The sequence below is a fragment of the Mytilus trossulus genome, chromosome 6 (genome assembly GCF_036588685.1).
Source record: "Mytilus trossulus isolate FHL-02 chromosome 6, PNRI_Mtr1.1.1.hap1, whole genome shotgun sequence".
In the NCBI taxonomy this organism is placed as follows: Eukaryota; Metazoa; Mollusca; class Bivalvia; order Mytilida; family Mytilidae; genus Mytilus; species Mytilus trossulus.
This window is the reverse complement of record NC_086378.1, coordinates 14,528,219-14,552,955: the sequence shown is the minus strand read 5'-3', so window position 1 is coordinate 14,552,955 and position 24,737 is coordinate 14,528,219. Positions and strand designations below refer to the sequence as shown.

General features: G+C 31.8%; 1 protein-coding gene across 1 annotated transcript; it reads left to right on the top strand.

Moving 5' to 3' along the window:
* The first annotated feature begins 1,265 nt into the window (after window positions 1-1,265).
* LOC134720845 (ribosomal RNA processing protein 1 homolog A-like) lies at window positions 1,266-24,623 on the top strand. Its single transcript, XM_063583405.1, has 12 exons — window positions 1,266-1,448; window positions 9,447-9,532; window positions 10,516-10,659; window positions 11,137-11,331; window positions 13,058-13,122; window positions 13,870-13,966; window positions 14,759-14,857; window positions 15,591-15,688; window positions 19,171-19,349; window positions 20,049-20,884; window positions 21,557-21,635; window positions 23,278-24,623. The coding sequence occupies exons 1-12, from the start codon at window positions 1,307-1,309 to the stop codon at window positions 23,457-23,459; spliced, it is 2,202 nt and encodes a 733-aa protein (XP_063439475.1). The 5' UTR covers window positions 1,266-1,306; the 3' UTR covers window positions 23,460-24,623.
* Window positions 24,624-24,737: the final 114 nt, after the last annotated feature.

Here is a 24,737-nt window from a genome sequence, read left to right as displayed (position 1 = left end):
TCCAAAATATGAAAATTCCCTGTAGAATCCTTCAGAAAATGCACTGTTTTCGAGTTACCTCCCCTTAAAATGCCTATTTAAATTTTTTGTTTAAAACACACAAAAATAATCAACATTTGCAAAAATATTAATATTGATAAGTTATATTCTTATAAATTGGTTCTTTTAAATGAAAATTCACACTAAATATATGTATTTCTGCATCAAATTGTGCTAGCTTAATAGAAAATCTGGACCCTTTGGTTCTCTGTTTTTTACAATCAAAGATGGAGGAAGACACCCATACCACCTTAACAGTATTAGAACAACGGTTGGCAGCGCTAGAGCCAAATATGAACGATAGTTCGACAGAACTATAGTGCTAGATCAAACTATGGATTATATATACCAAAAGTCCATAGTTGACAACCGCTCATGCATACAAGAGTTGACATCAACAGACTTAAGAAAAACAACAGTTGAATTCGTTTGAGTTAAGATTGCACACTTTTGAGTGTTTTGTGCACTGTTGTTTGTCTTCTTTTTTAGCAATGGTGTTGTCAATTCATTTTCGACTTTTCGCCACTTCATAGCACTGTTCATCTTCCGCTGGTAAGATGGTGTAACTCAGAGGTACGTAGATTCCATGTTTACATACGTGTAAAGCATGTAACTGATAAAATTATTCAGTCGGAGAGCACTGAAAAGTTCCATTTATGAATATTATATGAAGTATACCGTTCTCGCGACCATTCGAACTGACCTTGTAATATCATATGGCCAGTTTTTACTCACCTATGATAAACTGTAAATGCAATTAGCAGCAAATATAAAATCGGCGCAAATGAAAAAATGAAATCGGCGCAAATAAAAGAATGCCGGCAAATTAAAAAAAATCGGCGCAAATGTCATACGCCCGTATAAATCCATTCCACGGTTTAAAGAATCATTAGATAAATCTGGGACTATTATACTAACGTTCGTTTGATAAATCTTTAATAGTCCCAGTAATTTACCCCAGGCTTTACCGCCCCAAAACAGTAATTAAGCAAAACAAAAAAGGGGGGAAAAGTGTCGATCTATGATTCACTTGGACCAACCATTTTAGAAAGCAAAACAATTATTTTTTTTTGTTTTATAATTAACTGGGACTGTTTTACTAACGCTAGAATAAATAATTATTAATAGTCTCAGCAACTAATAAAAATCTTATAAACCAAAAATGATAAGTGCCAAATACCGGGAAAATTACAACTTGTCCGCATTTGGTTTAAAATTTAGGTAGACAGTCTGCATTTCCGGCACATGTGGAAATCAAATCGAAGAAATGGCAAACGAAGATGTCAGCAAAACTGCTTCAGTTGAGGTTCATTTTGCACAAAGATTGGCATCAAACGAGAAGAAGATTAGAGACAGAGCAATGAAGAAATTAAGAAAATGGCTTGAATTGAAATCTTTAACCAAAAAAGGTGTGCAAGTTTACCTCGTTTCTCTTACATATAATTTATAGATACAAACACTGAACAGACCCAAATTGGAACACACATGTCAATAATATCACAACAACAGCCACACAAATTTTTAACATAATGAAGAGAAACTTAAAGGTCAATTCAAGATCAATAAATTTAAAAATGAAGAAGTATATATGGACCATAATTTGCTATTGGGCTCCGTTTCCTATAACTATAGAAAAGTGATAAAATGTGAATTACTGTAAGAAAAGTTGCAACTACATCTAAAGATGCCATTATCTTTATCAACATACAAGTGTATGCTACACTTCCCTAGAAAAAAAATTAAAATATACGAATTTCAAAGATTCTACAACCGTATTTTTGTGTCGTTTCTCGCGTTATTTATTGCTTCCGAAGAGCATAACGCTGAATGATTTGTAGATAATCGTCACCGGCAAATTCGTAACTTTTGCTTTCAAATAACAAAGAACATCGACCAATAAGAATAGTGAGAAGAAAATGCCGAGAACTATAAGTATTTATGTAGCAGATGTAAGAACAGTGGCGTGATTTTTGTGTCCGATTTCATAACGCAATTTTTAGATGATGTAATCTGCTTTGTTGTAATAGAATTCTTAAAAACAATATGCAAATATGAACTCTCGCGAGATGTTCAAACAGGTAAATCCGAGATGATTTACAGTCTTGTTTTGATCTTCGTAATAATTAAGTAAGAAAATTACGTTGCCGTTATGCGTTACATTTCACACTAAACAGAAGTCCAGTTATTTATTAAAATTGTTTTTGTCCTTAAGTTCTAACCATTTCCGGTCATACGTGAAACATGTGACTAACATGTGATCACGCCATTACCGCCGGATGTACGAAATACTAGGTCTAAACATTGTTTTTGTTTCCAACGGGATGTTAGCAAACATAATCTGTAGACTTGTTTCGTCTTGTTTAAAAGGGGAAAATACAATTGTCAAAGAGATTGCGCCGGTGGTCTGTTATTTTTCCTATGTGCATAATGTTACATACGATCCTGTGTGAAAATAAATGTCCAATGACTTGACAAAATCGATTTCATATTTGACAGACGTTAGAACACACTTCGTTTCCCGATAATGACGTGAAGAGTCCTTGGAAAAATCAATCGAAATTACGTCTCTTATCATTGTACCAATGCTCGTTGGATTGATTTAACTTCAGCAGTAAATATTACTGGATATTTTAGGTGAATAAATATAATTTAATAAAAAATACATGTTAATATACCGTTACACTTGGAATGTACAAAGTTGGAATCCTGTCACAGTTTTTAATTAATATTTTTTATTCATGTTCTGCAAACACTTATTAGAAACGCAATAAATTTGTCAAAGGAGAGGTAAACTTTTAGCATGCATGACTTGAAAGGAAGTACTTTATTGATTTTAGCCCACTAAAGTAGGTTAAAATGTGGAAACCCTGTAGATGGTGTACAGGTCACAAGTATCACATTGTGTCTATTTTAAAGATTTTAATTCCAAGTTAAAGGAATTTTCTTTACTGGATTTAAAGAATGTTACATTGCCAATGATTTGGAATAAATTGTATATATTAACTGGAAAATCAAAACCAAATATAAATATATTTTTTTTGCTTAAACATCATGATTCAACGATTATGGTATCCTGTATCAATGGAGAAAATATGGAAAATTCTGAATGAATTGTACTAATTGTTTTCAAAACAAGCACATATTTAGGAGTTTTATAATACTGTTACATTTACGATGGATTTTAAGAAAAAGTATACTGTTCAGATTATTTTAAGCAGATTTTGCAATAAAATAAAAATAAAAAAATGCTTTTGGTTTCTTATGGTTTCCTGTCAGGTTTAAAAAAAACTTTAATATAACATTGAAAATAGATTTTAAATATTAACATGAAGCAAGTAACACTAGTAATGGTGTTTATTTATGCCTTTTGAATTATATTGTGCAAAATAAAGAAAATAAAGATTGGTTTCCTGTTTGGTTTCATGTCACGTAAACGGTGAATCAAAATGTATTAATTTTTTCTCGAAAAACTCAATTGTTCCATTCATACTATTCTAACACCAACACAACCCACTAAATAAAAGTTAAAATTTAAGAACTTATAAAAAAGGATACAAAAAGAAACAAAAGGCCGAATACCAAATTATGGTCCATATGCATCACTAGCAAGACCAACGCTAGAAATGATACAACAGTGGGAAAGCCAGTGACATTGAAGAGCTCCTTCTGGTGGTCCCGCGGGAAAGGGGAGATAATCTAAAAATTTCGAGGTGGGGCTGTAACCAGCGTGTAATCAAAAACATAGCCTGTGCTTCAGACAATAAATTTATTAAAACAACTTAACATCCATCAGTGTTTCAGGTTAATTTTTCATTAGAATAGATTTTGTCAAACGACTGCCAAAAAAGGTATTAAAATAAGTGCTGCGTTACTGAAATATGATAAATCAAAAGACGTCCTCCGCGTATTTCCAAAAAACGCGGGTAATCCCCCCGTTTGCTAGGAACTGACACAAATGCATCCTGAAGCTTTTCATTGGTCGAGATATAAATAAATGTGACCCAGAAACATATGGGCACATGTCTATGTATAGGATTCCCCGTCACTCTGCCTCTTGTTTACATAATAAATACTTCAACCGGAGGTCGAAATTCAACATTTTTCAAACGTTTTTGGAGTTATTTCGTTGCAAAATTAAGCAAATTATGTCATATTTCACAGCTATTTACCACGAAATTGATTGAGACAATGAAGGATGTTACCAGGATTTTATATATTTTACTTAAAAATGATGATGGGTTGAAGGCTTTAGACCGTCATTTGTTGATGGTTTGCATGTTGCCCAAACTCCTCGTATTACGTTTTCTGTAGTTATTTAATTATGCTACTGTGTGGAACAGATGTGTGTAGTACATTGAAACTGGTTTAATCTATGAACGAATTTTTCCATATAAATGACTTCAGTTGTCTGGAAGTACCCCCCCCCCCCCCCCCCCCCCCTTTTTCCCCCAACTTTTCAAAAAGTTCAGTAAGGGGCAAGTCAAAAGTCATTGTCTGGATAAAAAGCCTATGCAAGTGCAAAGTGTAAGCACTCAGTTAATCTTTGTTTAAGCTATTATTTTAGGGTAATGGTTACAGTCATTCTTTGATTTAGTAAATATTATGGCAAATATTAATCTGAAATCAATTTGTCAATTTTTAAAAGTACCAATAAACAAATTTTAATCTAATGCATCACTAATATTCACTTGATTTTTAGTCTTCGTTCTTGTTGTTTATATAAAAAAATACTAAGCAAGCTGGAAGTTGACACTCACACAACATGCACAAAGTGACATGTTTATAAATGTCTGTCCTGTCCTTATCATGCATATCAAGCAACCTGGTGTACACTAACCATTCATGTTTGGGTGTGTCTGGGCCCTGGGGCATGTTTAACTCTTTGAAAACTTGAGATTAACATCCAATAGGAATACCCAATGCCTAGTACATCCAATTCTTAATACATGTTAGAGATATATGACCATTTAAAGCATTAACAAAATGTCTAAGGTCTACTTGGAAAATGGCATATGAATGTCTCACTCTGATTTTGGTGATCCTGTTTTCTTGCATTGATATTAATGCTTGACCTACATTTTTATTTTACACCAATCTACAAGAAAACAAGGCTTGGACACAGGATCTATAGTTTAATCAGAATCATACCATTCCTTTATCTGTGTGCTGATTTTTCTGCAATATAATAATTTTTCACACATTTTACTCCATTCTAAAAGCACACAATTGCAATAATTTGCAAAATCATGTGATTACATATAGGAAAAGGGCACCAGGACATCTCATTCCTAATACTACACTAGGAGCAGGATCTACTTAGGGAGGGCATCAAAAGTTCAATGAAGGATAAAAAAAACTTAATTCACATAGCTTTTTCACTGACCCCCCTACCCCCTCTTAACTTAATTTGGGAAAAATTGATTGACCCATATGGATATATGTAAAAATCAATGTCGGATAACCAAATCTTGCAGCAGTTCAACCCCACCCCACCCCCAACTATTTGAATTAAGTTTTTTATCTTACATTGATCTTTTGATGTCGTCACTTACTCTTCCGGAACACCTGATATCAATTGTATGTTGTGGGTTCTAGTTGCTCAGTTTTCTTTTTTCTAATTTGAATATTAGTTTAGACTTTTCATCAAAAATGTGTGAAAAAAGAGAGACTACTTAAAATGATTTATTTAGGTGCAGGGGATACCACACTTCAGAAAAACAGTGAAAAGTCAAGTCATGATAGGCCATTTGAGAGACCTGAATGATACATGTACCTCACTATGTCTAGGAGAAGTGAACAATTCTGTTTCAGTCCTTCACACCTAATAAATCATCAAGTTGACTTTTTATATCTCTGAAAATTGTATGTCTCAAATTCTACAGTACATACATGTAAATGCCTGATATCATTGACGGATCCAGAACTTTTTCTAGGGGGCTGCTGACTGACTTAAGAGGAGCCCGCTCCAGTGATTCTCTATTTAATCAACCACTAAAGCCCTATGAATATGCTAGCTTTGCATCTATGAATCTCAGGGTTTTATTGTATTGCAACAGCAATATTGTCTCATGTACATTAACCCCAGGTTATCAATATAAAATGATGGAGTGTTTCACATTGTATATTTAAAAATGTACAATTGTTTTAATAGAAATAAACGTTTATTAGATGATAAATAAATAGTGTCATAAATAAAGTGTTAAAATGAAACATTTGTAAAAAATATTTTAAATAATTTAAGAGTATTATTGTTAAAAAGTCCAAGTTAAAGTAAAATCAAGTCAAATAGTCCTCTGTCCCATACATGTAAATCCTCATAAAAGAAATCCTGCTCTTCTTCTTCCTATTGTTATCTGAAAATATATAATTTTTTCAGATGATATTATCAAATGAAAATAATTTCGAACTTTTCTACAGTTGTTATATGAAATTATAATATATTTTAATTGTCTACTAATTTCTATGTGGTCAAAGAATTGAGAACTTCAGAAGGTTCACATATAAATTGGAATTCAATGTTTTTTATTCGAATTTCACTAATGGAAAACTAAACAGATGTGAATAATTGCCAATGAGACAACTATCCCAAAATACTCATTTGGAGTGGATATATAGGCATTTTTTTGGCTACATGAAAGCCTTTAAACATGAGAATATCCCATAATGTATAAACTATGATTGTTTTCAGATAATCTGTTATTTAAAAGGTTACTTTTTATTCAATCATTCATATCTTTAAGTCTTCATACCAATAATTGATATTAAATGTATCCACAACCAATAAAACCAGGCCATAACACCTAGCCAATACTGAATGTGGCAATAAAATTCAACAATAAATCACATAATTTGTTGGGTTTTTTTTGCATGGAAGGAGGGGCAGAATTTATACTGCCCTACTGCATGTACTGGTTGATATTTCATATACCTGAAATCTTTAAAAGATATTTTACATAGATATAGGAAGATGTGGTGTGAGTGCCAATGAGACAACTCTCCATCCAAATAACAATTTATAAAAGTAAACCATTATAGGTCAATGTACCGCCTTCAACACGGAGCATTGGCTCATACCAAACAACAAGCTAAAAAGGGCCCTAAAATTACTACACATAGTGTAAAACCATTCAAACGGGAAATGCCTTTATGCACTATTCAGCAAAAATAATTTTGCTGCTGTTCAGATAAACTAGCGTCTGAATGGGGTGTTCTCCATTTCTTAATCATTTATTCTTTACGTTCATTTGTCTCTATTTTTTTTTTAATACTTTTTGTCCATCATTTCTCTTTTCTCAATATATAAATTAGCACATCAATAGTTCAAATAATTGTATGACCTCTGGCTAGGATATTTTTTCATTTTTTTCTGGGATGAGAAGGAAGGTGTCCCAGATAAAAAAATAAAATAGCCTTGACAGACGTCATAATTATTTGGACTAGCAAGTCATTTGCTCTATTCCTTATTACATAGTCAATTTTCTCTATTCTTTGTTCCTTTAGTCATAGTTCTTCAATTCTTTATACATTAGCTATAGTTCCCATTGGCGGATCCAGGGTTCCGGGATTGGAATCCCCCTTTTTATGGACAATCAATATGCATTTGAATGGAGACGTTTAGTTGGAACCCCCCTTTATCCTGGGTAGGGAACCCCCTTTTCAAAATGGCTGTATCTACCCCTGGTTCCTTATTTTGTGAACCCTCACCCTGTACAATCTGTAAGAAATGATGGATAGAGGTTTAGGATAAAATTGAACTATAAGTTTATCTGTTTATGTAGTTATTATATTTTTCTTATAATTTTATTTTGTTTGTTTTTGTCACACTTCTTGGGTTCAAAAAACATTTAATTAACCTTTTACTATTCGAGACAACCAAACAAATCAGTACAAATACTTAACACAAACGTAATAATTTAATTAAAATTTAAATGCTAACATTGACAGGCCAAATTTCAAGTTTTAGTCAAAATTGAAGTCTCGGGCTGAGAAAGGGGTGTTATTTCGTGTGGTCTGTGGGAATTTAATGGATTTCAGCATCGTAAAGAGGCAAACATATAGCCATAACCTGATCTGATCAATAAATTATGTTATGGATAATGTTCATATCTTTCTACTAACCATTAAAAGTAATAATACTAGGATTTCGTGAACTCAGAAACCTTTATTTGTTGAAAAATGGCGTCGATTTATGTGCTTCCTTTTCGCAGACTCAGTTACAATTTGACACGGAGTGATGGGTATTTATGCAAATATGTAGGGACTCCTATCATCATAGATACTATTTTTGGTTATTTTATATTTAAATAGCCAATAGGATGCAAATGTGTCAGTTATTTTCAGAAGGGGAAAACACCCGCCATATTTTTATCTTCCAAAATAACAACGTCACTTGCCATTTTCAGATGTTCATTTCTTGTATAATAAAATCTTCTAAGAAGAAAAAATAGCATGGTCACCTGTAAAACTTACCTATATAACTAATTGACGATGAAATGACACAAGTTTAATGGTCTTTAATAATAAATTTCTTGAAAAATCACAAGTACACGATGTAAACAAATTACTGAGATGGCACGATACTGTCGCCCTCTATGTAAAAATCGCAATTGTCGCCCTTGATTTTGTGGCCGTTACGTCATATGGAAGGAGGCGCAGAATCGATCCTTGGCTTTCCCACTGCAACAGCTGCATCTGAGACCCATCTTATGATTAGCTTCATTTTGGATATGATTTACAAACGACAGATTCATGTCAATGGTTAAATTACTCCAATATCTTTTTATTAAGTGTGTTTCCATTAGGTTTTTCTTAATTAGATAGTTAAAGATAATATATTTATATAAATTAACTAGTTTTGTCTCGGGAAGTGTATATCTCTTCAGAATTGTTTATATATTGAAGCCAAAATAATTTTTTTGTGTTTGGTTCATATGATTTGTTTGTTTGTAAAACCATCAGATAGCAATATTGCACTTATTGTTAACTTTTAATGTTTGACCACACAGAAAATTATGCTTAGATAACCCATTTACCTGAAATAGTTATCGAATTTATAGACCAAAACCAAGAAATTCTTAAAAAATTAATGAACTTTTAAAATTAAACATTGAAGAAGTTGATCAAACTTTGGTTGAAGATTTATACAATACAGTAGCCGACAAGAAATTTATATACTATTGTAAGAAAATAAGTTTGAATTAAAATTGGTGACAAAGATAAAAGAAGTTGGTTCCTACTTTAATATGTGGAGCTACATTTCTTTAAATGTTCTTGATGATACCATATGTAACAACATTATAGAAGGAAAATATAAATATCCAAGAAATATATTGAATTATAGAACTTTGCTTGATTTCAACTTGAAGTTATGATTTTTTTTCTAACATGTCCTATTTAATTATTTACAGAAAAAGCTTTTACTGAAGCAGATTTCCTGAAGATATGGAAAGGTCTCCACTACTGTCTGTGGATGCAGGACAAAGCACTTCTTCAGGTTTAAATTTTTATTTAGAATGGTGTAAATGGATATTCTAAACATATACTTTTAAGATATGATTGAAAAGAATAATTATGTCTATAAACTAATTTCCCATTGGAAGTTAGTTGAAATACAACTTATAATTATTCATTTCAATCCCTTTAAGTTCTGATACTGAACCAGTTGAAGCTATCTGGGGCCTTGTTCAAACATTGTATTGTGCAATTACATTTCAAAACCATTCTATACACTTCAAATAAAGTAAATTTTATGACTTTTATTTGTTTATTAACAAATTTGAAATGAAATTTGATCTCCCTCATTTCATTACTGTTTACCTTTTCTTTTTGCCTCATTTGACCTAAAGAGAACTTTCTTTGAATACAACAGAATGAGTATATAAAAAGAAGATGTGGTATGATTGCCAATGAGACAACTATCCACAAAATACCAAAATGACACAAACATTAACAACTATAGGTCACCGTACGACCTTCAACAATGAGCAAAGCCCATACCGCATAGTCAGCTACAAAAGGCCCCGATAAGACAATGTAAAACAATTGTATGCATTCATTAATGATTATAAATTTTTTACTCTAAAATTTGATGCAACCTTCCCCTAATTACAGTAAAAAATAGTTATTGCAATAATAAGTTCTAAATTTCCTTTGTCATATCACTTGACATCCTATCATAGTATGACTTTTAAAATCATTTCTACTTGTATACTACACTGTAAAAAAAGAAACAAGATAAAAAGATGCCAGTGTCAGGGACGTGACTCACTCTTAATAAAGATTCATATCAAAAGTTCTTAATTGATTATCTAGTGAGCATCACATTAACTAATTTAACACATTTAATTAACCCTTGCCCTTGGTGCTGTAATTTATTTACGAATAGTGTTGTCTTTTTAATGAGAAAAGAGTTGAATATTTCTTTTTGTACATTTGAATTGATTAATACTCAGCTAATAATATTTGTGATCTTTGTAGGAGGAGATGTGTGGATTTATGTCCCGACTGGTTCATGTATTCAGTCATCCAGACAACACATTACTGTTCATACAAGTGTTCTTACAGACAGAGGCTAGGGAATGGAATGGCACAGACCGCTGGAGGATGGATAAGTTCATGATGGTAAGTATCCTTCATGTTGCCTCATTGTTCGTGTGAAATTAGAGACATTGAAACACTGTTTTATTATTAAGTTAGGTTAAATTAGCTATGTCCATGTATTTAACTTAATTACTATCAAAAGTGGACTTTACTGTGATTTTTTTTTAATTCATGCGAGACAAATTTTTATCTGTATAGGTATACTTTGAATTCAAGGAAATCAGAAAATTCAAAGAATTGCCTGCAGACTTTGGAAAAACCATGAAAATCCCATTTTCTTCAATCCACTATAAAATCAAATAAATTCAAAGTAAAGGGTACTGGTTTATGGTTCATATTTTATCAATCATTTAGAAAATATGATCCCAGATGGGGTTGCTGTCATCAATTGAAATTGTAAGATATTTGTTGGATATAAGATGATATTTATGAGATGAAAGTTAAATATTTTAATCAGTTTATTAATAACATTATTGATTGTTTTCAAATACTTTTCAGTTGTTTCGTAACATGTTGACCCAGTCATTGGAGTTTCTTAAAAAACAGAAATGGAAAAAGAGTCTCATTACCAAGTTTACCGACATTCTGTCCAATAAGATAATGACCATTAAGGAAGACATTTCACCAGACGGACTAAAGATACATTTTACAGATATTTATTTAGATGAACTTGAGAGAGTTGGTGCTGAGGAGGTAAGGCTCAATGAAATATGCTATTATAAACATAAGACAACTTCTCTCTACCTGAAATTGGTCAACTTGAGTTAGTATAATACAAGGAAACTTTGTAGTAAGTTTGGTTTGAATTAGCAGATGGTCAAGCATTTTTGTCGAGCCTGCAACTTTTGTTGCAGAAAGCTTGACATAGGGATAGTGATCCGGCGGCGGCGGCGGTGTTAGCTCACTTCTTAAAAGCTTTATATTTTAGAAGGTAGAAGACCTGAATGCTTCATACTTTGTATATAGATGCCTCATGTTACGAACTTTCCGTCAGTCACATGTCCAATGTCCTTGACCTCATTTTCATGGTTCAGTGACTACTTGAAAAAAAAGTTAAGATTTTTTGTAATGTTAAATTCTCTCTTATTATAAGTAATTAGATAACTATATTTGGTATGTGCGTACCTTGCAAGGTCCTCATGCCTGTCAGACAGTTTTCACTTGACCTCGACCTCATTTCATAGATCAGTGAACAAGGTTAAGTTTTCGTGGTCAAGTCCATATCTCAGATACTATAAGCAATAGGTCTTGTATATTCGGTGTATGGAAGGACTGTAAGGTGTACATGTCCAACTGGCAGGTGTCATGTGACCTTGACCTCATTTTCATGGTTCAGTGGTTATAGTTAAGTTTTTGTGTTATGGTCTGTTTTTCTAATACTATATGCATTAGGTCAACTATATTTGGTGTATGGAATTATTTTATGATCTATATGTCGGTAACGCAGGTTTTATTTAACCTTGACCTCATTTTCACGGTCCATTGCTAAGTTTTAAGTGTTTGTGTTTTGGTCTGTTTTTCTTTATTTATAAGCAATAAGTCAACTTTATTTGTTGTATTGCAGATTTGTTAGCTGTTTATGTCTGCCTGGCATGGTTCATCTGACCTTGACCTCATTTTCATTGTTCATTGATCAATGTTTCATTTTCTTGGTTAATGTTGAGTTTATGTGACAGTTTTAATAAAGCTTTATATTTAGGTCTATCAAGATAGTATCAAGGATTAGTAAAGAAGGCGAGACATTTCAGTGTGTGCACTCTTGTTATTATCTACATATTGTACTCTAAATTAAATATACTGTGCATTCATTAATATTTGTAGGATTCTAATTTTCGAAGATTTTGCAAAGGAATGTATGCAGACTTTGCCAAAATCAAGAAATTAAATATCCACGACAATCCCAGTTGGTACCCAGAGAAGGGACGTATCTTCACTGAAGAACGCATAATAAAATATCCACACTTTCCAAAAAAAAAAAAGGAAACAGTTTCAAAATAAGAAGTATTCGAACGCATATAGAAAGCCATTAAATATTGTGAAATGAATAAATGATTTGGGTTGATGTCTATAAATAAAAAGTTTGATCACATCAGCAAGATATTCTTTACTGATTTTACAGTGGGCAAATTAGAGTTGTCTCCTCTTGATTGTTTTTTTACTTTCTCTACCCTTTAGGTTAACTCTATTTATATCACTGTCCTGTCAATTTCTAGTAAATAAGAGTGAAATTTTAGGAGAATATTGTGCTTAGTGAGGATATTTCCACCTCTCTGGATGTTATATACATAAATACATGATAAGGATATTATTTTTTATATCAAAACTTGAATAATTTCCTAGGCCAATACACATTACTATAATCTTTAACAAAAATTTGACATTACAAAATTTATTTAGTTTTCTGTTTTTCCATTTACAGTTACCGCCAGGCAAAGTTTTGAGTTTATTGGCACCATTCTCTAATTATATACAGATGTCCAGAAAGTAAGTGATTTTGTCTAATATTTAAGTATTTTTCTTTGGACAAATGTTGGATACACTTTTATCTAATTCATATTCCCTAAATATTGGTTTTAACTTGTAACTTTTCCTTCATAAAATATAGATTCTTGCATTGATACCAATTGATTATTGGATTTATCCATAGAGATAGTTAAATTATCATTATAAAGTCCAAACCTCTGCAAGGAGTTTAAAATTTATAATTTAACTATTGAGATTGGATAAATCCTATGAAAAAACAATGTAAGAATCTGTTTCAGTAATGAATAAAAATAAAATCATTTTTTTTAAACCCCTTCGAGTGCATTCCACATTACAAAAAGTTGTCATTTTCTTTAACCCTTGTTCTCATATTTTGATTCATTTAATAAGTTGATAAAGGTTATGACCTTCCAAGATTACCGACAACCACACATTGATAAAAAAAAAATTAAACAATGGGCTCATAAAGGTATAAATTTCCATAGAATTAAAGAAACTGTTTAAAAACCTCCAGAACTACATAAAGTAGAGAAATTATCCTTGATTGTCTGTACATAGAGACGTCCTAATTTGAGTAAGATTTGTGTTAAGGGCCATTTCTTAATGTATTGACTTCAAATGTTTTCATAGTTTTCTTCTTTCGGTTTTATTTTTAAATAATGCCATTAAAATATCAACACGAGCATTGTTAAAAATTAAATAACGGTGTGACATATCAGTTTATTCAGTTTACTTTTTTTGTTTCAGTGGTGTGGTTGTAGGGAGGGTTGTATCAAGAGTATTTGATGCCATTATACAACAAACAGTGGATGATGCTATGACAGCAGCTGAAAAACAAATAGAGGTAGGAAAAACATATTTTCATAGTCTAATCAGTATTTAAAAATGTGTGTTTATCATTTTAAAAGTGTTTCCACCCAAAAACCACCCAAAAAGTGGTCATTGCACATATATTAGTGAATATAATCTCCGAAAAAGTGAATGGGCCATAAAATTCTGAACTTTATAATATTAACAAGTAATTATGCAATAATCTATTATATTGTTCAAGTAAATTACCTATTTAAAATGAGATGTGGTATGATTACCAATGAGACAGTTATGCACCACAGTCCAAATGGTGTGAATTGAGCAATTATAAATCACAATACAGCCTGACCATTTGAACTGGTGCATAACTGTCTGACGTTTTAATGAAAAACATTAAACAGACAGCAACATAGGACAACCACTGGGATGTAAATGTATTACATACATTTAAACATTTAGAAATTAAAAAAATATGATTGACTTCATAGCTTCTTTTGTTCAGCCTTGTTTCGCAAAACAGTATTGGATTGGGAAAAAATCATTCTCTTTTTTATACACATGAATTGAATTTGGCTTTTCCTAGTTATCATATGAATATTTAAAATAAAGCAATGTGTGATCCTGTTAGTAAATTTATTAACTACTTACAAGGTAATTATTAATGCTGTTAAATCATTTATTCAATACTGAAGTTTGTGTTGCAAATGTCTCATAATAATGCTGGAGAGAAAAAGAATATTATTTTACAAGAGAGTTCAAAAGTCCAAATAATTCACATATACATGTATTTAGATAATGATATTTAATGAATAATTTCTAATGACAGAAAGAAGAAGGAGACAGTGATAATGAAGAAAACATTGATGAAGAAGAAAAAGAAGACACTGAAGATCCTGAAGATATAGAAATTCCACCTAGACTACAGGTTGGTTTATAATATGCATGAAGAAATATTTTACAATGAAAATCAGTCAAGGAGATTTTAGTATCTCTATATGTAACATCAAAAACAATTTTAGTAAAAAATTTAATTTGGGCCTGGCCTTAAAGCTTATGGCAAGTTGCCCTATAGTGATCAGTCTGTCCATCCATTCATCAATCTGTCCGTCCATCCTTAACAAATTTTGTCTGCTCTATATCTAAAGAACAGTTATCATTTCATACTTTTATACCTGACATGTATATTAACCAACACAAGAGGTACAGTGACAAATATTATAAACATCCTAACTGTTTTGAAAAGCTAATTGTTTTATAATTTTGTACCTAAATTTGAATGTTACAAAATAACAAGATAAGTTAATCAATACATGGATGTTGTTGTTGATCAAGGGCTCACATAACATATGATTAATTATCTTTAATATTGATTAATGCACACTTGTTGTTATTTAGAGTTCTTTGTCTGGTACATGTACATATGCATGATTAAATTAAATTAACTCCCTTGTTTCTGTTTTTGTTTGACTTTAAAGCTACTCGATTAGAAGTGTTGTATACTAAATTATCTCCCTTGTCTCTGTTTTTGTTTGACTTTAAAGCTCCATCCTCCTTCATGATTAGAAGTGGTGTATACTAAATTATCTCCCTTGTCTCTGTTTTTTGTTTGATGATTAGAAGTGTTGTATACTGAATAATCTCCCTTGTTTCTATTTTAGTTTGACTTTAAAGCTATAGCAGATGAACTGTTCCAATTAGGCAGCAATAAAGACTGTGTTAGTAAGAACAGGAACAGACTCTACAGACTTGTCAAAAGGTAAGCAGTATTATATACATGTACATGATATATTAGGCATATGTTGTAGTACTACAGTAGACTCCGCCTAATCAAATATTGAGATTCTACACAGTTATGCTTTGATCTATTAATAGCCAAATTAATTTAGTTGTGAGATAATGTAAATAATGTATATTTGTTTTCAAAACAAATAAAATCAGAAACTGTGGATGGTAGATATTTATTCACATAAATATGTAGGACTCTAAAGTGCAATGTGGACGCTAAAACGCTATAGTCACGATTAGGCCGTTTTTATTTAATAAGTTGGTTTACGGACATCAGCCCAAAAAACTTAGGGTAGGAGGAGGGAAAAAAAATAAATTTAAACTAGATCTTTCCAGTTTTTTTTTACTTGGTTTACGGATATCAGCAGGGCTCACACTTCTTCAGAATTCTAGGGAGAAGTGACTTCTCTTTTTGAAACTGATAGGGAGAAGTGGTGAGATTTGAAAGAGAAGTGCTCATTCGCGAGGTGCCCTACAATGTTTGGATTTTACTATAGTATAAAGGGTCATATGTAAATAATGTTCTTTTTATATTGTTCAGTTCATATCTGAGTATACAATTAAAGTAACATTTCAAATTAAAAGTTTTACTCAGGTTCTTGTGAGAAACTTCCAACTAATATCTAGCACTAAATTTGTTTTTTTTATTTTGAAAAATGTAAAGAAATTATAATATATCAATTACAATTTAATTATCTTAAGTATGAAATTCAGTGTTTCTCATCAAAAAATATATAAGTTATTAAGCTGGGCCATAATATATTGATATTAGCTAGTGTAATAGTCTCAGAGTTGAGCAACTTTAATCAAGTTTGAAACAAATTCAATCCATGAAAAAAATATAGGGAATTATATACACCAATCAATCAGATGTAACTAAAAGTCTCTTAATGCATGTGAAATTTACCAAATAAACTGCTACACACTGCAAATACAATGCTTCAGCCTCTTTTCTTAAGATAATGTCTTAATTTCTTTAATTATCAATGAAAAAATGATGTTTCATCAACTTGGTAAATATTGAAAATGTACGATGGTGGAAGCGACTGAAAGCGAGGATCGTCACAGGGCGACTTGTTCGTTTTTGGGTGTCAGGGAAAGCTGTCCAGTCACGTTTCCGGTGCACTGGTTAACGATTTTTAATGCAGTAATAGGAACCAGAATACGAATCGTAAACACAAAAATTCCGTTTAAAATTTTCTTAGTAAATCGATAAATATGAGGTCGGCGGAAATAATTTTTAAGGACAAATGTGCGTTTATTTTTATTAGCTCACCTGGCCCAAAGGGCCAAGTGAGCTTTTCTCATCACTTGGCGTCCGTCGTCCGTCCTCCGTCGTCGTCCGGCGTTAGCTTTTACAAAAATCTTCTCCTCTGAAACTACTGGGCCAAATCAAACCAAACTTGGCCACAATCATCATTGGGGTATCTAGTTTAAAAAATGTGTGGTGTGACCCGGTCATCCAACCAAGATGCAGTTTTTGGCTTATAACTCAAAAACCAAAGCATTTAGAGGAAATCTGACATGGGGAAAAATGTTTATCAGGTCAAGATCTATCTGCCCTGAAATTTTCAGATGAATCGGTCAACCTGTTGTTGGGTTGCTGCCCCTGAATTGGTAATTTTGAGGAAATTTTGCTGTTTTTGGTTATTATCTTGAATATTATTATAGATAGAGATAAACTGTAAACAGCAATAATGTTCAGCAAAGTTAGATTTACAAATAAGTCAACATGATCGAAATGGTCAGTTGACCCCTTTAGGAGTTATTGCCCTTTATAGTCAATTTTTAACCATTTTTCATAAATCTAAGTAATCTTTTACAAAAATCTTCTCCTCTGAAACTACTGAGCCAAATTAATCCAAACTTGGCCACAATCATCTTTGGGGTATCTAGTTTAAAAAATGTGTGGCGTGACCCGGTCAACCAACCAAGATGGCCGCCACGGCTAAAAATAGAACATAGGGGTAAAATGCAGTTTTTGGCTTATAACTCAAAAACCAAAGCATTTTGAGGAAATTTGACATGGGGATAAAAATGTTTATCAGGTCAAGATCTATCTGCCCTGAAATTTTCAGATGAATCGGTCGACCTGTTGATGGGTTGCTGCCCCTGTATTGGTAATTTTGAGGAAATTTTGCTGTTTTTGGTTATTATCTTGAATATTATTATAGATAGAAATTAACTGTAAACATCAATAATGTTCAGCAAAGTTAGATTTACAAATAAGTCAACATGACCGAAATGGTCAGTTGACCCCTTTAGGAGTTATTGCCCTTTATAGTCAACTTTTAACCATTTTTCATAAATCTAAGTAATCTTTTACAAAAATCTTCTCCTCTGAAACTACTGAGCCAAATTAATCCAAACTTGGCCACAATCATCTTTGGGGTATCTAGTTTGAAAATTGTGTCCAATGACCTGGCCATTCAACCAAGATGGACGCCACGGCTAAAAATAGAACAGGGGTAAAATGTAGATTTTGGCTTATAACTCTGAAACCAAAGCATTTAGAGCAAATCTGACAAGAAGTTAAAATGTTTATCAAGTCAATATCTATTTGCCCTGAAATTTTCAGATGAATTGGACAATCGGTTGTTGGCTTGCTGCCCTCCAATTGGTAATTTTTAAAGAAATTTTGCCGTTTTTGGTTATTATCTTGAATACTATTATAGATAGAGATAAACTGTAAACAGCAATAATGTTCAGCAAAGTAAGATCTACAAATAAGTCAACTTGACCTAAATGGTCAATTGACCCCTTAAGGAGTTATTGCCCTTTATAGTCAATTTTTAACAATTTTCATTAATTCGGTAAATTTATGTAAATTTTTACCAAATATTTTTCTCTGTTACTAATGGGCAAGGTTCATTATAGATATAATTGTAAGAAGCAAGAACGTTCAGTAAAGTAAGAACTTCAAACACATCACCATCACCAAAATACAATTTTGTCATGAATCCATTTGTGTCCTTTGTTTAATATGCACATAGACCAAGGTGGCGACACAGGCTCTTTAGAGCCTCTAGTTTGAATTAGTGAAAATTCGGGTCGGCGGATCCGTAAACCAACTTATTTAATAAAAACGGCCGTAAGTGCGATGGCCTACGCTAAAGTGTGATGGTTTGATACGTTAAAGTGTGTTTGTTTGCAAAATTATGGACGTTTAACGTTCAGAATCATTATGACGTTACAAGACGTTTCAATACAAATAAAAATAGACATGCTGGTAAATGAGAATGAGTAACATCTCAGGATAAGATCTACTAATCATTGCAGAATATTAAATGAATATACATTCATCTTCTAATTAAAAATATAATGGGTAATCAGATATTTTTAGTTGACATTTTGCGCGATTCTATCGTAGTGTAAGGATTTAAAATCTACAGGCATGCTCTGTTTTATTTAATAGTAAAAAGATTTTATTCTAATCTTTCTATTTTGTAAAAGATTTCAGGATTTGAATGAGGGTATACTGCCACAAGAGAAGGTTGATGAAGAAGAGGGGGATATTTTAAAAAAGAAAGATATCTCTTTAGCTGTTCAAAGACTCGAGAACTTAGAGGTTAAAAAAAAGAAAAAAAAGAAGAAGAAGAAAAAGAAAAACAACTTGCAGGATGAAAATGAAGGTAGTTTATACTTTTTTAGAATGAGATTATCCGTTTTTCTATACTTTTTAAGTTAGTTTTTTCTTAGTTTAAACATATTTATTAATAGTGGATTGGGAAACAAGTTTTGCAACTTATATTAATCCCTTTCCACTTTGCAAGTGTGATTGCTGCCTTGTAGCAGCATTAGCCTGCTCTTTTTAGAAATCTACAAGGGTGTCTTCAACATGCAAGAGATATGGCTCTCTCTTAACACTGGTCAGCCATTTATCGTCCCCTTCCAAAGGACTATCATTATTTCCTCAAGACCATACTCCCTAATGGTGTCAAGGGACAGCTGAAATTTTAGTCAAGGTCGCGTTAAAAAACTGTCGTTTATCTAAATATCACAGTTAATTCAAAAACTTGCATATTACATTTAAAGTGACTTATTGAAAGAAAAGAAAAGGAAATTTGGGTTAAAACAATTTAAGCTCAGGTAATGCTTTATATAAGCAATTGAATTTTCACCAATATATTCTAAAATTCAACAATTGATGAAATATTTCTAAAGAACTGTATAAAAATCATGCAGAAACAAGGTTTTTTCTTACACCCACCATGATGTGAAGTGCATTTTTTCATTCATGATGTTAAATTTCAATGGTTGGCCACCCTGTAGGAAATTATTTACATCCTTGTAGTGAAACAGTGGTAGAATAACTATGTCTATATTTTCAGGTTCACAGAGTAGTGAAACAGAAAATCTAAATTCTAAACCAGAAACGAAGAAAGTGAAAAGGAAAAGTGAAGACCTAAATACAGAACCTTCTTTGTCTCCAGAGAAGAAGAAGAAAGAGGGTAAAAAGGGGCTGGGAAAGAAAGAAAATAAAAACCAAGCCAATGGAGTTAGTCCGAAATTAGAATCAGCAAAGAAGACAGGAAAACAGAAGAAAAAACAAAATAATGTGCATGAAGCTTCACCAGAAATAAAAGTACAAGGCAGCAAAAAGAAAAATGAAATCGTAGATAGTATCTCAAATTCAGCTAAGAAAGGCAGCAATAATAAAAACACTGACACAGATCAAGTTAATGATAGTGATACTCTAGATTTATCTCTTACTACTTCAGCAAAGAAAAAGAAAGGAAACAAATATAGTCCTGCCTCAGTATTGTCTGAGTCCAGGGGAGATAACTCAACACAATCAAAAAGTAAAAACAAACTAAATGATGTGTCTTTTGATCAAAGTATGGCTGAAGTATTTAATAATGTTAGTAATGACATAACAAAGAATGAACAGGTTATTACAGTGAAATCTAAGAAAAAAAGAAAAAGCTCTGTGACTTTAGAAGAATCTGTGATGGAAGAGAAAAATGTCTCCACTCCAACATCAAAGAAAACTCCTAAAAGTAAAAGTTCAGAGGCCAAAATGATGAAATTGATAGAAGAGAATACAATTAACAGTTCACCAAAATCTGAAGGGTTTGCTAAATTTGACACATTAATGAAGACGCCACCTGCTTTTGTTAGAAAATCTATAAACAAACTGAAAACACCAAAGTCAGCAGTCAAAAAGGTAAAATTGTCCAGATAAATCAATACGGTTGTCTATTTTGTTCTTGATGGGAGGTATTTGGCTCAAGGTTATAAATATTACAGTTACTGACGAGATAATAATAGTTATGATTTAAAAGACAGAAATGAATCATTTCACAGTTTTATGCATCATACTGAAAATGCTAGTCATTCATGATTGGTAAAATTTCAATTATTAAGAATGTTTTTGAATAATCACAGCCTTTGGTGTGTGTGTGTTTCTACACTTTGAAAAATTTACACAGAATGCATTTGAGTCTGAAATGGTTAAAAGATTCATCAAATGAAAAAAAGGCTGCAGTCAACCATTAAGCTGTGAGAATGCAGTTTGTTTGTTGTATAAATAAGAAGGCTAATAGAAAATTCCAATGATAGGTTAACAGAATTCATGAAAATCGTATACATTTTCAAACATATAGAAAAGACTCTGTACTTTAAAACAATCTCATTTAATTTGTACAGGAATCATAAATTTGTTACATGTTACATTGTAATAAAAAATGCTTGTGCTGGGAATATTGCTAACCTTCTATTTTCAGATAGTAAAACAATTCTTGTTTATATCTGGTAGATGTTTGGTTATAGATAGGTAATATTTTTATCATTATGACATTTTTATATGAATTGATTAAACTTTTCTTGTTCATTACAGCAAACATTGGAAGCTCCTACATCCTGTCCAGATTCAAAGAAAAAAGTCATCTTTAACATGAAGAAAAATGATTCAATAAGTAGGTTATAATTCAATTCCTGAAAAAACATTGTAATTTATTTTGAATTGTGGACCATCCTTGTATATTACCTGGAAATTTAAGTAAGTGGTCCTGTTGTTCTGCACATTGTTATTCATTGCAGTACACACATATTTAGTAGATATGATGACTTACACAACTTGGCTTGTACGTTATGTACACATTGTGATGTTTTGCCTTTTGTATTTGTTTGAATTACAGATTAGAATAAGATACTGTGGATTCATTAGTTTTCATAGGTACCAATTTTCATGGACTGAGTTAAATTTGCATTTTGGTTGACTTTGGTTGTTTTTGTCAAAGTTTGCATACATAATTATTACATTGCATTAGAAAATTTGTTATCCATTGAATACTGTGAAAGTACTTTTATTCGTGGGGTACCAATTTTCGTGGTTTTCGTGGATTACTTTATCCACGAATTTAAATGTCCAACGAAATAAAACAACCATTGAGCAATTCAAGACATGGGAAGATCCCCATCGGTAGGTTTGATTACTGATATGATCTAGAGAATATATTGAATAACGCCAAATCTAAGAATTCTGTAATAGCAGTCATAGAACTACCACCGCATGCAGGATTATACCCATTTATTCGTTAATACCTAAACTGTACTTTTGATTTTTTTACTTCTCTTAAACAAATTTTGATCGATGAAAGTCAGATTTCCAATATTGATATGCTAGTACGATAAAGTGTTCATTTTATATCATCATAGTTCTCGTACATATGGATAATTATTATTTTACGCTGGGTTTGATTTTGATAAAAATTATTTGACAATTCAAGATACGTTTATAGCATTTGTTTATGTAACTGTTTTCTTTAGGTGACATGTTTATGGCCTAATTAACACCTTCAATGGTCTTTAATCTGTTGATCACTTTATCATGGGTTAATTAGTGTTATCACTACGATCTACACGGATCAATGTTTACTTTGCAATTTCCTCAATCCAGACTATTTGTAACCTGGCTTTAATTTTTATGTTTTTTTAGAAAACTAAAATCCACGAATTTAAAAACCCACGAACATGTAAATTTTCCTCAAACCACGAAAATTGATACCCACGAATTAAAGTACTTTCACAGTATATAAATTTGTGATTCCCCTGTACCCACTAAATTCCATGAAAATTTGTATTCAATATATATTGATGAATTCACAGTCCGTCAAACTTCGAGAATTACTAAAAAAGTTGTTACCAATTCTCATGTGGTCTGAGTATCAATAAAATAGAGAATGGAAATGGGGAATATGTCAAAGAGACAACAACCCTACCAAAGAGCAAACAAGAGCAGAAGGCCACCAATTGGTATTCAACCCTGCAAAGTAAAATTGAGAATGAAAATGGGGAATGTGCCAACAAACCGACCATAGAAAAAAACAACAGCAGAAGGTCACCAACAGGTCTTCAATGTAGCAAGAAATTCCTTCACCTGGCCCCTAAACAAATATATACTAGTTCAGTGATAATGAACGCCATACTAATTTCCAAATTGTACACAAGAAACTAAAATTAAAATAATACAAGAGGCTCCTGACTTGGGACAGGCCCAAAAAAAGCTATTTCTATCCTGAACAAGATTACTTATTACGGTACTATTATTTTCCCCAGGTTTTCAGGACAGTATAAACTCACTATTCAGTCCAGGATCGTTTAATCCAACTAAGACAGCTGACCACGGAATTCTGAAGACACCTTCACCAGCCATGACTCGCAGTCAGTCATTTAAGAAACGAAGAGCATCAACTGGAGTTATTAAGCAAAAAAGGCCAAAAGCAGCAGATTTCTTTTAAAACTTAAAATTTTAGTGAAGATCTGAACTTTAAAAGAAATCTTTATATTGACATTCTGTTCGCTTACATTCGAGATAGCACAAAATTCATGTTGATTTACAAAATTTTATACTTTGTATGAATTTATAATTTCATCCTTCCGTATTTTGAATCATTTAATATGTTAATGAAAAATTCAAATCTAGCAAATACTGGTTGTATTTTAAAACAAAATTAATAAGTAGACAAAAGAAAACTTTTAAATTTTATCCATATGACATTTTCAAATACCAAATCTTGAAAATAATACATTTTACATATCCCATGCATATAATGGTTCTTAGAAATTGGGATTTAATCCATTTGTGCCTGAAATTTAAGTTCAATTTTCAAACTTATTGAACAAATTATGGATGAAGTGAAATTTAGCAGTATACAGCAACAGAACTAACATCTAGTTTTATTCCTGTTGAGTTTAAATTTTTATCATTTGAATGCAAGTCACTTATCACATACCATCAAAACGTTTTAAAAAGATTAGATTGTTAATTGTGATAAAACAACAATAAACATTGTCAAAAAGATCACTCTATAATATCTTGTTAAATACTGTAGTGACTGGTTATATTTTTATGGGATATCTATTTTAATTATTCAATTGACTGTTACGGTTATCATGCCGTATATCAGTAAACATTTGAATCTGAAGGATTTTTTACAGCAGATTTCAGTCAGTATGAAGCTATAGGTAATATCTTTGGTTAGCTTGCTTGTTAGCTGAACCATGAAGTCATTGTTAGGTAATGTATACTACCCTCCTTTTAAAGTAGCTTAGTCCTACAGAGAGATAGATTGTTTATCTGTTGGGCTAGTCTATTATGAAAGGAGGGTAGTTTACCTAACCTTACAATGACTTCACGGTTCAGCTAACAAGCAAGCTAACCAGAGATATTACCTATAGCTTCATACTCACTGAAATCTGCTGTAAAAATATATCTTGAATAAGCCACAGTATGCATGGTTTTCTGTAACCTTAAGTTGATCAATCAGATTACATCTATGTACCATGCATCATGTTACTGCTTTTCCTATTTGTTAATGACTGAAATGAATTGTACCAAAACTGTTATTTATGCAATGTAATTGAAATATAATTTCTTATATTAAAGTTATATTATTAATTTGTTTATGAGTGATTTTATGATAGAAAATCCATAAAATGGAAATTGCTTTTCTCACATAATATTTCTTTATTAATGACAGAATTAATTATGTGCTATGTATATAAACTTTTAAAAA